The 16407-nt window shown below is 44.1% G+C and overlaps 2 protein-coding genes across 3 annotated transcripts in view; both read right to left on the reverse strand.

Moving 5' to 3' along the window:
• The window catches only part of kif26ba (kinesin family member 26Ba), a 137101-nt gene extending 129326 nt beyond the window's left edge, over positions 1-7775 (reverse strand). For both annotated transcript variants that reach the window (XM_062522912.1, XM_062522911.1), the window contains exons 1-2: positions 7550-7775; positions 6825-7214 (exon numbers count right to left, since the gene is read on the reverse strand). In XM_062522912.1, coding sequence (XP_062378896.1) covers positions 6825-7214; positions 7550-7606 — 447 coding nt within the window. In that variant the 5' untranslated portion in view covers positions 7607-7775. The remainder of the gene's footprint in view (positions 1-6824; positions 7215-7549) is intronic.
• A 1884-nt stretch (positions 7776-9659) lies between these two features.
• On the reverse strand, positions 9660-16183 carry efcab2 (EF-hand calcium binding domain 2). Its single transcript, XM_062523198.1, has 7 exons — positions 16107-16183; positions 15332-15416; positions 15107-15179; positions 14677-14756; positions 11139-11181; positions 10419-10485; positions 9660-10038 (listed from the first exon to the last, which is right to left on the reverse strand). Exons 1-7 carry the CDS (start codon positions 16129-16131, stop codon positions 9920-9922), a joined length of 492 nt encoding a protein of 163 aa, XP_062379182.1. The 5' UTR covers positions 16132-16183; the 3' UTR covers positions 9660-9919.
• Between the last annotated feature and the right edge of the window lie 224 nt (positions 16184-16407).

Consider the following 16407-nt stretch of genomic DNA (forward strand, 5'->3'; position numbering starts at 1 on the left):
TGCACGGTTTTAATTTATGTCATGAAACATTAACCGCACACGGAGTTGGAATTCTCCATGAAAGTAGGTCAAGAAGTTAGTGAACCAAACAAGGATAATCCGCATTCAATGGCGACGGCATGAGCCTTGGGAAGCAGAGCCAACAGCAGAATGGTAATTAGGGGTCTGTTATCAAACATTTGGGCTCGGCCAGTAAACACACGTTTAGCAAAAACAACTTTACGCTTCGTCCTCACGGGCACAAGTGTAACCAGAGCAGCGCCAGTCAGATCGGGCACACGACTCGCCGGCTGCCATCCTGAAGTGGCATGAAAAACCCAGCCCTGATCACACACACTGGACTGGTCATACACTGGACTGGTCAACCATACCATTGTGCTGTAGCGTATAATGCAGATCAGCACCAGGTGTAAATTCCCAGCCTGGCTCATTCAATCTGGCCGCCTCTCACCATCCCCCAGTGTAATTGGCTCATTCACTCATGACCTCACTCTCCACCTCCAAGTTGATGTGTGGTGAGTGTTCTGGTGCAAAATTATTATTTTATGAATGAATACAAGACTAGGTGACATTACTCCTAAACACACATATACAGTGTTCTATAGTATAGCGTACCGTAACTGTGTAATACCTATGAAAGCTAAAAATTCCTCTGATATCAATTTATTTCTCTCATGCTAAATGAGCAGATGGCAACCATCACTGTCCCAAAGCCTTGGATCGATTTGAACAATCCTCCTGTACACTTGCGCAAACAGCCAAGTCTCACCAAGTGAGAGTTGTTTTCCAACAGTCCAGCGACTGTGTATCCAACACAGACAGTGATTGATTAACCTGCGATTGCCACTCTCTTAGACAATACTGAGCAATTATGAGGAGATCATGGGTCGCCTCCCTGATCTTCAGATGTTTTTTTCTCTCTCTCATTATCTCATCATTGCTGGTTAATGGATCATGGACGCTCAGATAATTACTGGGGAACCCGATCTCATGGTCTGGGAGTTATAAGGAGGCTGCTGCACAGTTTGCAGTCTAGTGCAGATGCACATCTGAGCTGCTCTTTGATTGCGTGTGTATGCTACAAGGTAACAGGGCCACATGTTTCCCATAAACTACAGCGAAGGCAGAAATAACCTCGGGACAACACCTCGAAGTGATTTCGTGCCTTGTGTTTCTCAGGCCCTTGTTGCGTTGCCTGTTTCTCCAAAGAGCAATTATTTCTCCCTCGGTTTCCCAAGCACCATCGTTCATGAGAAAACATCTCAGGGTGTCTGCCAAACCACTCCCTAACCACCACACGTCCGTAAAAGCAGACAGACATTCTGACAGGCTCGTATGCTTCCTGAGCCAAACATTAACACTCATCTTTAAGCTGGCCAATAGCCTATGGTTCACATTCAGTGCATACAATTCAGAGATGCATCAACAGCTATCACCATACTAAGCTCAATCCTTTAAAATTGAACATTAGTCTGGGGAGTCTGCGCTTTATTTCTACTGCACAAGAGGCGTGATCAATGGGCATAGTTCAAATGACTCTGTACGCTTTTGGATAGTCCTTCAACCAATCAGACCAACGGTCCGGGTGCGCCTTTTGGATAAGCTTCATTTGTGATTGGACCCCAGAAGATGTGGACAGGAAGCAGGAGAGATAGATGTGCAGGATTCCAGCCTGTGCTGCAGAGTGGAATCCAAATCGCCGGCAGATCAGGCAGGGTTCACCCAGCCTATCAGCGGTCTACAAGCTGTTCCAATTTGGTGTGGATCTAGCACTGATCTTGGCCGGGTTTCCCAAAATCGTTAAGAAGCTCTTAAGTCCTAGGAACTTCTTAGGAGCGTTCTTAGAACATTCTTACAACGCTCCTAAGAAGTTCTTTGCACCGGCCATTATCTTATATTAGATATCAGCATTCACAGGAAAGCTCCCATGTGACTAAACATACCTGGTAATGTCTGATTCAAGTGCAGATTTAAGGTTATTAGTATTCACCCAACGTTTAATCTGAGACCAATTCTGCATGAACATATGGCCAATCAAAATGTAAGTTACAACACATTGGAGAATAACTGAGATTATATTGGATTTCGCTTAATGTTTAATGACTTCTTTTAACCGATGAAAAATTCATATCTATTCATGAGGTTTGCATATCTGCATCTATAAAAAAAAAAAAGTATTTCAGACTAGTTGCTGGATTGCACCCTGCAAATTCACCCTCATTCACACACATAATTACCCCAACTGTAAAATAGTCTCTCGCCCTACGCTGGGGTCTCCTAGCTCAGCACTGGCAGCGGCAGCCTATGGCTCTGGCGGCTGACAGAGTATAGTGGAGATGTGTAGTCGTGTGACACAGTCCTGCCCACTAAACGCTAGTATGAGACAGTGAGCCGTGCCCACCACACTAGAAAGAGACAGCTCCAGAGGCCAACGCTACACTTTAATGAAGATCCTACATCAGACCCATTTCTCATCTCCTGTCTTTGAGAGTGTTAAACCTGCGGTCTTTTTCTTCCTTTCATATAGACAACCACGCACTGTCTCTCTGCCTCTCTCAAACACACACACACACACTCCTACACACAGACTCCTTCACACATACATACACACACACACGCGCCTGCACACACACACACTCCTACACACAGACTCCTTCACATATACATACACACATGTGCGCGTGCACACACACACACACACACACACACACACACACACACACACACACACACACACAACAAAGCCCAGGAGCGCGTGGCCTTTACGTGGCGCGCTCCCCTGAATTACGCCTGTGTCAGCAGTCTCTTCCCCCGTCTCTTGCCATCTCCTGGCACACACACACACACACACACACACCAGATGAGGCGAGGCGCCCTCTTTATATGATAATGCCTTTTCCACCTGAGAGCTATGAGACGAGGCATTAAACGTGAAATACGGACGCGTCCCGTGCCGTGCCGTGCCGTGGCAACGGCAAAAGCAACAGTGACGGCACGGCAGCGCAGCGGCGGGGAAACGGAACGCCGGCGCCTACGTGTGCGCGAGCCGCTCCAAATCTCCGCAGCTCCTCCTCGGGTTTCTAAAGACAAACTCCGTCAGGCGTCTCTCTCTCTCTCTCTCTCTCTCTCTCTCTCTCTCTCTCTCTCTCTCTCTCTCTCTCTCTCTCTCTCTCTCTCACACACACACACACACACACACACACACACACTCCTACACACACACACAAACACACACACTCCTACACACAACACACACACCTCTCACACAACCTCTCTCTCTCTCTCTCTCTCTCTCTCTCTCTGTCTACCTCTCTCTCTCCACTCTCTCTCTCTGCTCTCCACTCAGCTCAGCCTGAGTCCTTTACCATATGTAGAGTCAGGCCCTGGGGCTGTGGTCAGAGGAAAGAGAGAGAGAGAGAGCGAGCGCTCAGGAGGATTTATGTGTCTAATAACGCAAGGCCCTCGCACTGTGGACAGTGTCCACCCAGCCGTGATACCCCATGACTCAAAGTGAGCGTTACGACATCAACAAAAACAACATTTCAAAGCGCTGAAATCAACCAATGTAAACACACACACACACACACACACACGCACACACACACAACCAAGAGCCGGCCGGATGGACGTCCTGCACTCAAGCATAGTATTTTTACCATGGCCCGGGGACACGGAGACACTGATTCCTTCAGACTGGTTCAGTAGTCAGTGGTGCAAAGCAGCACTTTCCTCTCCGCATATCTCTCTCTCTTTGTGTGTGTGTGTGTGTGTGTGTGTTGTGTGTGTGTGTGTGTGTGTGTGTGTGTGTGTGCATGTGTGTGTGGGAGTGGGTGACGTCACTGACACACATCGGTCAGGGGCAAAGGGAAACAGAGGTGTACAGTACTAAGCCACTCCTCGTGCTTCACACACCCACATAGGTGTGCTTCACACAAGAACTGCGTGGTCAGCATATTGTGCTTAATCCATCTGGCGAGCATAAAATTCAGCAAAGGTGTTCTTTCTTTGGTGCAATATGAGGCACCTTGATACAAAGACCACTGTCGACGCACTCAAGACTAATCATATCTTGACCGTACTGTACATGTAATCTACCAGAACGTAACAAACATGTCTGTGTTTCATGCTCTGCAAACAGAAACAAGACTAATATATCGTATTCATGCAGTTTGGAGTGCAGGTACTCACTCCTTTATGTCCAGTGTGTGTGTGTGTTTGTGTGTGTGTGTGTGTGTGTTTGTGTTTAAGGGGGGGGGGGGGGGGGCTCTTTAACTGGGAGAAACTGGAGTCCTCTAGTCCCCTTCTGCACCACATTCAAAGCCTCTATTCAAGACCCAGCGCACTAAAATATGACCCTCTCCTCCACTCAAGGTACCAAACCCAACCCCTGTCCCTAAAAACCAATACATGTCTCTGCTCCAACAACACCGCAACCCTATAACTCACCACCAATACAGGAAACTCTCTCACTCACACACACACACACACACACACACACACACACACACACACACAATCCAACTGTTGTGCCTAAGTCCTGAAAGGTGCTGGTATAACCACTGAAACTTCATCCAGGGACAAACACAGTAAACACACTTAAATGAACAGCTCTCTTTTCCAAGAAAATAGAAACATATTCAATGTATTCAAAATATCGGGAGAATATAAAATGTCCTCTTCGCGCTTTCTACAGCCCCATTATCTTCCCCACAATCACCAGCGATGGAACACAATGGGGACACAAATGCACTTGAATATTTATTCCTTCCTCCATCCTCTCCTAAGTGCACTGATTGTATAGTAATCACAAATGCAGCCGGCATACAGTTCCCTGCAGTACCAAAGATGAAACACAAAAGGGTGCATTTGCGGTGTAATTTGCATAGCAATAATGGTCATCGGTCCTCTCAGCAAAGTAAAACATTTGGTAATTACAGACATAATGGAAACCATATGCTGATGTCGCATAGAGTTTAGGCGCAGAATTTTTAGCGGTAATTACCCCTGGTGTGTTCTACAGAGGTCAAAACAATATGGCAGTCCAAATCCGATTACAGAAATACGTTTCCTAATCTAACACAAAAGCACTAATTTCTTTAACCTAAATACCAAAGACATTGTCCATGGTTGTCATCAGTCATCAACCCTTTGACTCTACACTACAGCAAGCAACCTCTCCATATGGAGACTGCCGATGGAAATATTACAAACAGCTACACAGATGTGTTTGACTCTCTTGATGTATTTCTCAGTGGACAGAAACCGAGGCCACTCCTGAATTGTACACATACACTGCTGGTACATAATGCATGGTGACCACAATATGATCCTAGGCGCCTGAATATTTCAAACAACTTCTTTTGTGTTTAGGAAAGTTAAATGTTATTGTTGACTTTCCCTAAAACTTCAACCATTCAGGTTTTTATTTCATCCCAAGTTTGCCCCAGCTAATAGAGGCCTAAGGGGATGCCAAGGCTACAACATTTACTGCAACTCCAACCAAGGATGCTTCAGGGCAGCAATGTCGCAGCACTTGCTACACAGCGCCCCCTCTCCATAAAACACAGTACGGCAGCCTGGTTGTCCCACAGGCTTCATGACCTGTTCTCCTGACCTACTGTAGAGCCCCACTTAAAGTCGGGTGTCCCCCGCCAACCACATTCCAAGTAACGGTCAATCTCACGACACCTCCACACTCCTGAAGACTGTTCTGCAACAATGATAGTAATGTGGTGGGCTATGTCCTTCCATCTGACCAGGATAGCCAGCACAGCCCTCTGCTCTGATAAGAAGGCGCCGGCAGGGACGTGCAATGGGACAGACCTCTACAGGATGAAGCAATTAGCCGAATGCAATGCACTACAGCTTTAATAATTGCTGTTCTAAAACCCTGCACAAACCCCCTCAGGCGCTCTTAACGACGCTCTTTTACAGCATTCCATTTACTGACATAATGACGCACTTCCACTTTTGGGGTTGTTTTACAGTACGCGGTAAGTGCAGGGCAAAGAACCTTTGTTTGTCGCCAATTAACTTGACCCCCTCTGGTTCATTTCGTCATTGGGCTTGACTCCACACACTGCCCACTGAGAAAATCAGGGATCTGCAACACGTTGAGAAAAGGCTGAAAATCGCCCCACCCTGATGGAAAGCAAGTATTTTTTTTTCTTGCACTAGCTGTTTTGCTGCAGATAACCCTACTGTTGCTGCATGGGTTAAACGCAGCAGTTGCCACACACACACACACACACACACACACACACACACACACACACACACACACACACACACACACACACACACACACACACACACACACACACACACACACACACACACACACACACACACACACACACACGCACGCACGCACACAAACATTATGGTCAAAATGATCGGTTTCATTTCAGGTCAACAAAAGCCTACATGAGGAGGCATTTACTGTTTAACGATGATGCAATTTATTGTTGTTAGACAGATTGGCTACTTTTTCTCTCTCAAAATTATATGATGTAGAATTTCTAGACTTTAGCATAAAAGTCTATAAAAGTCTAGGATGTCTTCTGAAAAACATGAGTGCCGTTTATCTTTTCATAATGGACAAGTGATTTCTGGTTTTCAAATGTCCCCTGAACAATGACACCATATCACATACAATTCAGCAATGATCTAAAAAACATTGCAGTACTAACGACCAAACCACAATCAGATAACTGTGCGTAATGTACTCATATAATGTGTTGAATTTCCGCTCCTAAACAGTTTGTGGACTCCAGCGTTAAAGCGTGCAGATGTGCGTAACGCGTCTGATCGGTCGCGCCTACCTTGCTGGAATACGGTCCAGGGATAAGCAGCTTCAGAGCTTGTCGCTTCAGCTCCACCAGCCGAGCATTGCAGTTTTCGCACCATATTCCGCGATCCGAACCCGGTGAGCTTCCACTACCAGAACCAGGGGACCCAGTGCCGAATCCTGGGGATCCGCCCAGGGAGCCCGGAGACCCGGTCCCGATTCCTGGGGATATGGTGCCCGGTGAGCCCGAGAAAGACCCGGGAGAGGATGTACCAGATCCAGGCGAAGGTGTTCCAGACGAACCGGGCATTGAGCCCGCGCCCTCAGGGGCCGGGCGGCTCCCGGTCCTCGACTCCTCGTACGCTTTCCGGTACCAGGTCTCCGGAGAAAAAGATGCAGATTTGGTAGGAGAGGTATCTGTCATCTGTTGAAAACACAATGCAGACATTTAACAGTTGCTCCATAAAACTACAATGTGCCGAAAAGCTCAAATACAGGTATATCCTAAACCTCAAATCGGTCTATCCTACAGTGCATGGTGCAGGAACACTGTGACCTGGCATTAAAATAACCTCTTTGCAGGCTATCTGTGCCAAAGTGTCGCAGTAATTATTGCCCATACTACGAAACCTGTGGGCTGTCAAAAACATAGCTGACATAGCTTGTCGTTGTGCCTTACAGCCAAGTTATTTTATGTTCCAACTAAAATGCTTGACCTACATTTTCTTTCAATTGATTAGCCTCTATACAAATACCTACCCCATATTTGCGACTCCTGGTCCCAGACTTCTCTTTGTGCCCAGAGAGAGAAGTCATGTTGAAGGTAAGGGAGAGGGAAAGGGGGAAAGTATAGCTGTGAATAATCTGTTACATCCAAGTGGGCAAAATCAGTGTTCCGTAAATTCCACAATCTTCTCTCTTCCAAGTTTAGTTTCGCGGATAAGAACCGTGCAGTAGGCTATCCATAGAGCGGCTGCAGCGGCTGCAATCAGTAATTCCACTTGCACTAGTTGGAGATCGGTGTGATTCCGACTTCCTCTGCCTACGGTGACTTCTGATATCCAAGCAGCGTGCGCACTGCTTTGGTTTTCCGACCAAGCCAAGGCAGCATTGCAAGCGGGGGCGCAGAGCCGAAATGCCCGGAGACTGCAGGCTATGCGTGGTGGCGAGACTGGGAGCAGGACGCGCTTTGCCCCAGGCAGACTGTCAGCTGCGCTATCCTCGCAGAGAAAACTGCCTGTCTGTCGTTCTGTGAGCGCCTACAGCCCACAGGAGAGTGAAGTGCCCGTGAGTCATTTAAAAAGCACAGAAACACATCTGTCTCTGGTTGGAGTTCGACTGCCCCCTTTCTCCTTGCTCGACCAATGGCATATCGGTGTGCACTTGAGTGACAGGTGGGCGTCCATTTTCTTCCAGAGGGTAGAAAGTTTTCTGTAGGTAACAAGAGGGATGCTCATAAGTATCTTCCAAGGAATCGGCCCTTTCACTTTGCAATTTAATGAAGTTGGTGGGGGTTTTTTTCGGCACCTCTTACAAATCAAAGAATGTTTAATTATAGCACATTTGACCACAACAGGAGTATACCCAAAGTGACCTAAACGTTACTAAAAATCAATCCAGTTTAGCTCCAATAACACTTAACACAAATGATTCTTAGGCTACTAGATCTATCCTGTGAAATCATTCCCCTACAATAATCCTTCTTAAACATAACTTGATAACACTCAGTGATTTCTATGGGTCAATTGCCACTCGTTATAATCAAGTTCTCTGCTAATAATCATACATCACTGTACCAAATCTGTAATAACATTTTGAAAAGGCTGCCGGAATGTACCCAAAGCTCGTTGAGGAAATGAGCTGAGGTGAATACGTTTAATTTTAGACTACCTAACGCGGACAACTAGCGCCATCTTCTGGCGATGAGGAGAACTCCATAACCCCACAGCATGAGGTAACTGCTGGCAACGGAGTTTGTTCTATGGCGAATGAGACAATACATGGATGGGTGGATTCTGATAACATTCAGAAGTTTTGCGGTCTGGAATGTGATGTAGTGAGTGAACATGAATAATCACTATGGCATATTCTCTCTCTATACCCACACAGTTGTTGAATAATAACCCTATATAGCCTAATACTTACTACAAGGGACCACTAATCAAAGGTACAATAAGATGAAGCGATGACCTTGACCCCCCCCCTCTCCGGAACACGGTAGACAGTGGAAGCAAAAGGCTAATTTGTATAAAATGATTACTGAGGGAGCCTCCTGAGTCGGCGTGCCTCGCACCAGCCAGCCAGTCTTCCTGTGTGAGCCGGGCTAATGAAGTCAGGCACAAGCGCTGGCACTGCCAATAGGGCTGCCACCCCTCGCCCATCAGTAATGAGCGCCCCAGTCGCGCGTCGCCGCGCCGTGCTCCGCTCTGCTCAGCAGCTAAGGGGATTCCCTCCCCTCGCCAATAAAAAATAATGAAGAGCAAATTCAACTCCCCTCACCAGCACACACACACACACACACACACTCCCTCTCTCTCTCTCTCACTCACACACACATTACACACATACACATCTCACACATACACACACACATTACACGCATACTCTCTCTCTCATACACACACATACAGAAACACACACACACACACATTACACACACTCACATACACACGCTGCTGTCTGAGTCATCATTAAAAGGCATATCCCTCCACAAGTGTAGACCTCCTGGGTTCAGAGGAGAATGACTAGTTTATTACATTTCTTAATCTTCTAAGCAACAAGTCGTGTTGTACATAAATCCTAATCCAATAAAACAGCAGGCATGTTCAAACAAGTAAACACATACAAATCTAGCAAACACTATTTGCCGTCAGTTGAGTAAAATTTTATTAGCTTTGGTGATACACAACCAATAATAAAGGATTTGTGGGAATACCTTCTGTATTTCTCTGGAGAGAATGTGTAAATAAAGAAAGACTTTGCTTTTTTTAATGGAATGTTATTATCATCTTCATTGGCAGAAGAATGTAATGAGTCGATGACATTTTGTGTGTGTGTGTGTGGGGGGGGGGGGGGGATAGTTCAGGGACCACTCCCCAGTCCGACACTGTTTGGGTTCTGAACAGGCGATCACTGAGCATCATCAATGACCATCATGCTCACAAAGTCCTTGTAGGCGACAACATTCTTCTCAGGGTCAAGGGCAGCTGAGAGCATCTCCTCCATCTCCTCTTGGGTGAAGGGTTCTCCTGTAGAGCATCACAATAGGGTCAACATCCAATGGAGTCTCAAATGATAATTGGGTTGATGCAATGGCTGCCTAAGACCACTAGGTGGCACCATGACCAAACACAGCTATGAGGAGTATGAATTGTAAAGACCGTTTCAATATAGTTTCATTAGCACTGTCATAGTTGTTCCCACAAGGTTTCTGTTTTAACACTCCATATGTTATCTTAATGCAGAGGAAGTAGTTTGGGAACAAAATAGAACATCCAAGCATTGTTTTTGTTTTTCTTGTTGTAAGGGTCTACGTATAAGTAAATATGCCTCATGGGCTATTATGCTCAGAGAGAGAGAAGAAGAGAGAGAGAGAGAGAGAGAGAGAAATACCTACAATGCCTCTTACCTTCCAGTGTCATATACTTTGTTAATTCTTCTGCTTCTAAATAGCCTTTATTCTGTTGATCTAAAACCTACCGAATAACAGTGTTACAATGTTATACATAAGTCATTGACCAATTAACTTTAAAATCATCATCTTTTAACTTTTCACGTTCACATTCACGTCTCATTTTTGTGTTGGTCTATAATGATAAAAAGGGTGATATACTGTCATTCTAAATCTCATATACTCTGATTTTAATGAAATGTTCTGCTTCAGTTGGGCTTGGTGTAGTGCAACAGTATGTGATCCAAATCACTCCAGAAAAAAGTGAAAAAAGACCAATTGTCAAACTTACAGCTCTGTGTGTGTGTGTGTGTGTGTGTGTGTGTGTGTGTGTGTGTGTGTGTGTGTGTGTGTGTGTGTGTGTGTGTGTGTGTGTGTGTGCGCGCTTGTGTCTTTGTGTTTGCAAGGGGTGTGTGAGTGAGAGAGAGAAAAAGGCAATGAAACATCATAGTGTTTTAATCAAAAATATATACACGGTCTACCAAGAATTGGAGAATGGCACACAGCCACATCCTCCTTTGAGCCAAATAAAACAAACAAAAAGAAAGAAAATAAATACATGCATACATACATACATACATACATACATAAATAGATAGATAGATAGATAGATAGATAGATATGTGATGCTACTGCACCACGGCTCATGTCGTGTAGTTGCAGATATACTGTACTGACCTCAAACGCCTGGAGCAGCAGATCCTCTGTGATGGGCTGGAACCTGCGGGAGGAAGAGGCGGAGCCGTGACTGTCCGACCAATACAACCACTCGACATACTGTAGGTAAGAACTTTCATTCATATATGCTAGTATTACAGCTCTGCACTTCCTGATCTTTCACACCTACTGTATACAACCCCTCACCATAGGTCAAAGCCTTTATACACTATACTAGTACTACAGCCACACGCATCCTGATCTTACACACCAATACAAACACTCACCATAGGTCAAAACCTTTCTATACAGTACAGCACACTAGTTTTACAACTCTGCACTTCCTGATCTTACACACCTACTATTTACAACCTTTCGGGCACAGGTAAAAACCTTTATTCATTTACTGTACGCTATTACAGCTGCTGTTATTTCCATGATATTCTATTATTATTATTATTATTTTTTTTAAATGCACCTGTAGACATGTGTTGTAACACCTGGAGTAGGTCAGGGCAATCTCATACACGCTTGCCTTACAACAGAGGCCGCCCTGTACTGATGTGTGTATTAATGTAGGACGCTTTGAGGTAAATAACACATGGGTGCTTGCTGAAAGGTCACGTCTGCATACTGTATTGAGTTGAACAGAAATAGGAAATACAAGAGTTAAAACGAAGCAAAAAAATATCAGAGAACAGAACATGATGATAGACAACTATCTCTGATTTATGTAATGCGTTTAATGACTAATTACTAAAGGGACCAAATTTGCGATGCACTGTTAGTGTTAGTAGGGTCTCTTTCGACTCGCTCTGACAGGCTGGGAGACGTGTGACGACTGTTCAGGTTCTCCTGAGGACCGGCATTCCACCAGCTGGAATTTTACTGTGGCACCTCCTCAGCCATCATGTACTTTTCCTCTACCCACAATCCCTCTGGTGGGACGACCAACGGCTGGATCACATTTCAGCTTCTCAATCTCAACATGTTCGCAGGCCAAAGACCTACCGTGAACTCGGTGCTGTAAACAGTTGTTAAAGCAGTAAAATTCATTCAAATGAACTGGTGTGTGGATCACTTAGCCTAAAGTGTGCGTGTCTACCGTCCTCGTCTGAGCTTCCTTAATGTGTTTAATCTGTCGTGCTGTTGTGTGTATGTTCTCACGATACAGTGCACAAAACAACTTCCATTCTGACTAAGAGGTACTCTGCTCTGCATCAGATTTCCTCTAGCAGTTTATTTCCCTCTATAGTGTCTGTGACTGTGCGCAATAAGCACCAGGCACTCTGCTTGTTTGTTTGTTGTTCCTACAAAGGTCTCCAAAGACACCCCCCACCCACCCACAACATGGACTGTTCACACTCCTACCCTCAGGCCGGAGGTACAGAAGTGTGAAATGCACAACATCACGCCTAAAATAAACCTCTTTCTTCCCCACTGCGATTCCTGAACAGTTGACAGGAACCCATGGACCACCCTGCCACTGTACTTCCTGTGCCCTTACACCCTACCACATTTTTGCACAACATTCATTGCATTCATTGCACATGCACATCCGACACGTTTTGTACATGCTAGATATCTGATACTTGATACACTTGCCACTGCTCTTGCTGTATTATATTGTATTTATTGTATGCATGTATTGTATGCCCCCCCCATATGCACAATAGGCAAAGGAACTGACACTACATTTGACACTGATGACAAATAAACATCCTTGTATATCAGCAAACAAAGGAGGGTTCTCCTTGTGCGACAATCTGGACAAAGGAGGCTTCTGCAGTTGTGCGACAATCTGGTGCAACCAGGCCAGGACAGATATTGTATGAAAGAAAATGGGACGTGTTGCACCAGTGTCCCTCTTCCTTTCAAACATCCTTATATCCTTGTATGCATTTGTCTCTTTTATATATAACTTGGTATCAGTGTGGACAGTAATGAAAAAATGTCATTGCACAGAGAAACCAATTGTTTTCATTGGTGTATATGACAATAAACCCTTTGAACTTGAACACAAGGAGTGGCCCAGGTAGGCAGACGCAAGAGTGAGGGCGTCAAACTATGAGGTGGCACTTCCTGGAAAACCAACTTTTCAAGTTTTAGGGACTCCTAGAAATACACAAAGACAGCATGGCAGTCGTGTGCAGGCAGGTCTGCTCCAAGTCTCTCTCCCTCTCAACCTATCCCTCTGCTCTGCGTTCCTGTACAGTCATGCTTGGCAGGCTGCACTTTGGCATTATAAATTCCATCACCAATTCCGTCATCAAAACAATTCAACACAGCCAAGTGGCAAGTAATAGGTCTGTGCTAGATCAAGGTTCTGAATATAGCCTGTATCTCAATTGATAGTACAAAGTCTAATATAGATGGTTATATACTTTGAATTTGTTGACCATGTGCATCCAATGTGTGACACAATAATCTAACTGACTTTGACATTTTATATAAATTTCACCCATTTTAAATACTTTATACCAATTTTACTCAGCATTCGTTAAAGTCTCGGATGTCTGGCAAAAGAGAGCCTTACTAACACATAAGCCTCTTTCGACATTTCTTCCAGATATGCATCGAGGGAATGATAGATTGTATAGTCACCCCATGGGTCAACTTATATTAAACATCTGCTAGAGTTATTGATTTGACTAGAGTTTACCCCTTGTCTCTTCAACATAAATCTTAAACTGTGAGGCATGTGAAACAGTTCAAAATTATACATGTTTAAATCCTCAAATCGATGAAGAAGTAGCAGCAGTTCAGCAAGGGGGTAGTTAATACTGACTGAGGGGGAATCGGTTCCTCCAGAGTATATTTGTCAAAAATCCTGATTCTGCAATTTGCTCATAATTTTCCTTCCTTGAATATTTTGTTGCAGCGAGCTAGAATGTCATATATTTTACAAGCAAGATGAATGTAGTAAAGTCAGACAACATTTCAGCCTTTCTAGCAAAGATCTAGGGAAGAGAGGAAAGTGCATATTAAGCGTGTGTTACCAATCACCAAGTGTGTTAACAACACACACTTACCATGTACTTCCATCTCCTCCCTCCACTTACCTCCTTCTACTACTTTCTTCTACCACTTCAATTTGACTAGTATGTGTGACGTCTGCACTCTCGCCCTCTAGTAATGGTACTGATTGACGCAGTATTGATTGGGCACCACAGACTGTGGATTCTTTTAAGAAAGGCCTTAAAACACATATTTTTAGAAAAGCTTTTAACTAAATACTTTTATCTGTTTTATATGCTGGTTTTAGCTTAATTTTATGCTACTTTTAACTTCCTCTATGGTGTTACTTTTATGATTTATTTGATGTAAAGCACAATATAAATAAAATGTATTATTATTAGTAGTAGTAGTAATTCCTACCTAAGGTCTCCTTTGCACTGTAGCTTTCATGTTATTCCTCATTGTGTCCCTTTGGATAAGTGTCTGCTGCTGAATGAATAATGTCAGTGTATATATGGCACAGCACTAGTCTCAAGACTAGCTCGAGCTCTTGCCCATCCCAGTCCTGTCCTGCCCCAATTCCAACCCCTTTCTCTCTTACTTGCGTTCCATCAGGACCCTCGTCATGACCGGAAGGAACCTCTCAAAGCGAATGTATCCCATTGGCTCCTCATCTTCAGCCTGCACAAATCAGGTGGCGGAATATTAAAAACACTCAGTAACTCAGCGAGATGATATGTCTCATGAAGACATTCTTCTAATCTCCAAGAACAGGTAGACTGTTGTGACCATAATGCTACTGCACTATATCTGGTCATTCTAAGGTACCCCACATTCACATTATCAAAGCAATAAACAAAAAAATACTATTACCAAAAGTGTGTTTGTGTGTGTGTGTGTGTGTGTGTGTGTGTGTGTGTGTGTGTGTGTGTGTGTGTGTGTGTGTGTGTGTGTGTGTATGTGTGTGTGTGTGTGTGTGTGTGTGTGTGTGTGAGAGAGAGAGAGAGAGAGAGAGAGAGAGAGAGACTTACTTCAGAAATGACATCATGTAATTCTACCTCTGATGGAAAACATCCCAGTGACCGTATTATGGTTCCAATCTCCCTTTGAAAAAAACATATCAGATAGATCAACAATCGCAGGGGATCCACTAAGTAGTTAGAGTAGGAATGCAAAAATAGGACTAGATATCCCTGAAATAATTTATGTGTAGACTAGCCTACTGACATGTGTGCTCATAGTTGATTCTTTCTTACCTGACATCTACTGTTTTGTTGAACTCATGGTCAAATAGATCAAAGGCATCACTGATCTTCTTATGAACCTCTGAGAGGATGGCCTCTAATATAACATAAAAAAGCAAGTAGCCTAGTTCAGAGGTAAAATGGACAGGAAAGAGTTAGACTAGCCTACATGGGAAATAGTTGCATAGTTTTCAAGTCTCTCAAACATTTAAGCTTATAGCCTACTTTGTCATAGTGATAGTCTGCACTCACTGATAATGTCGATATTAGTAATGAAGTTCAAAACACTGGAATGATTGTCCGTAGGCCTATAGGCTACATAACTTTGTCACGAGTTTAAGTTATCATTCTCGCTTGACGCTGGTTCATGCCCACAGAGAATTGGCCAAATCAACTTTACATTTCTGGAAATTCACGCATCAACATGCCTGACTGTCAGTTTAAATTTAGAGAATGCATGAAATGTTTCATATAGCCAGACATATTGCAAATCGTGAGCAACACAGTTATTATGCCGTTCTAAACGCCACTAGAAGACAGACTCAGCTGTCCTTGTAAAAACTGCACGATCTGTAGCCTACTGCAATAGTTATAACTAGATCTATCTTTGTCCACTCAACTTTCTTGATTAACGTTAACGTGGTTCAAAGACAAGACTGTTAGACAACAGGAAAAGACTGCAGACTACTAACATTAGGCTTCAACACACTCCTAGAAGATATGTGAATCTTGGCACAAAAGTTTACTTCGGAACATCTTTTACTGTCTATGGGAACAGCACACTTACCTGCATTATCCTTATCATCCGCCATGTTTCATTATGTTTGCGTGATGTAGTTGCTAGGATACTGCTGCCTCCTCCCCTCTTCTTTCAACCAAAGATCTTTGCCCCTCACCAAAAGGCCATAGAGAAAACGTTCTCTGCATGGCTGTTTGCTCCTGTTTGTAATCTAGCAATAGATTTGACCGTAAAATGTGTGTTTTTGTAATAATGTCATGCAAACGTACAAGCATAGCCTACTGTCCATTTCCAGGTGTCTCCAAGTCTGAAATATCGGTATGGCAAGTTATTTACAATTTACGGTAAT

Source organism: Sardina pilchardus, chromosome 20 (assembly GCF_963854185.1).
Source record: "Sardina pilchardus chromosome 20, fSarPil1.1, whole genome shotgun sequence".
NCBI classification, from domain to species: Eukaryota; Metazoa; Chordata; class Actinopteri; order Clupeiformes; family Clupeidae; genus Sardina; species Sardina pilchardus.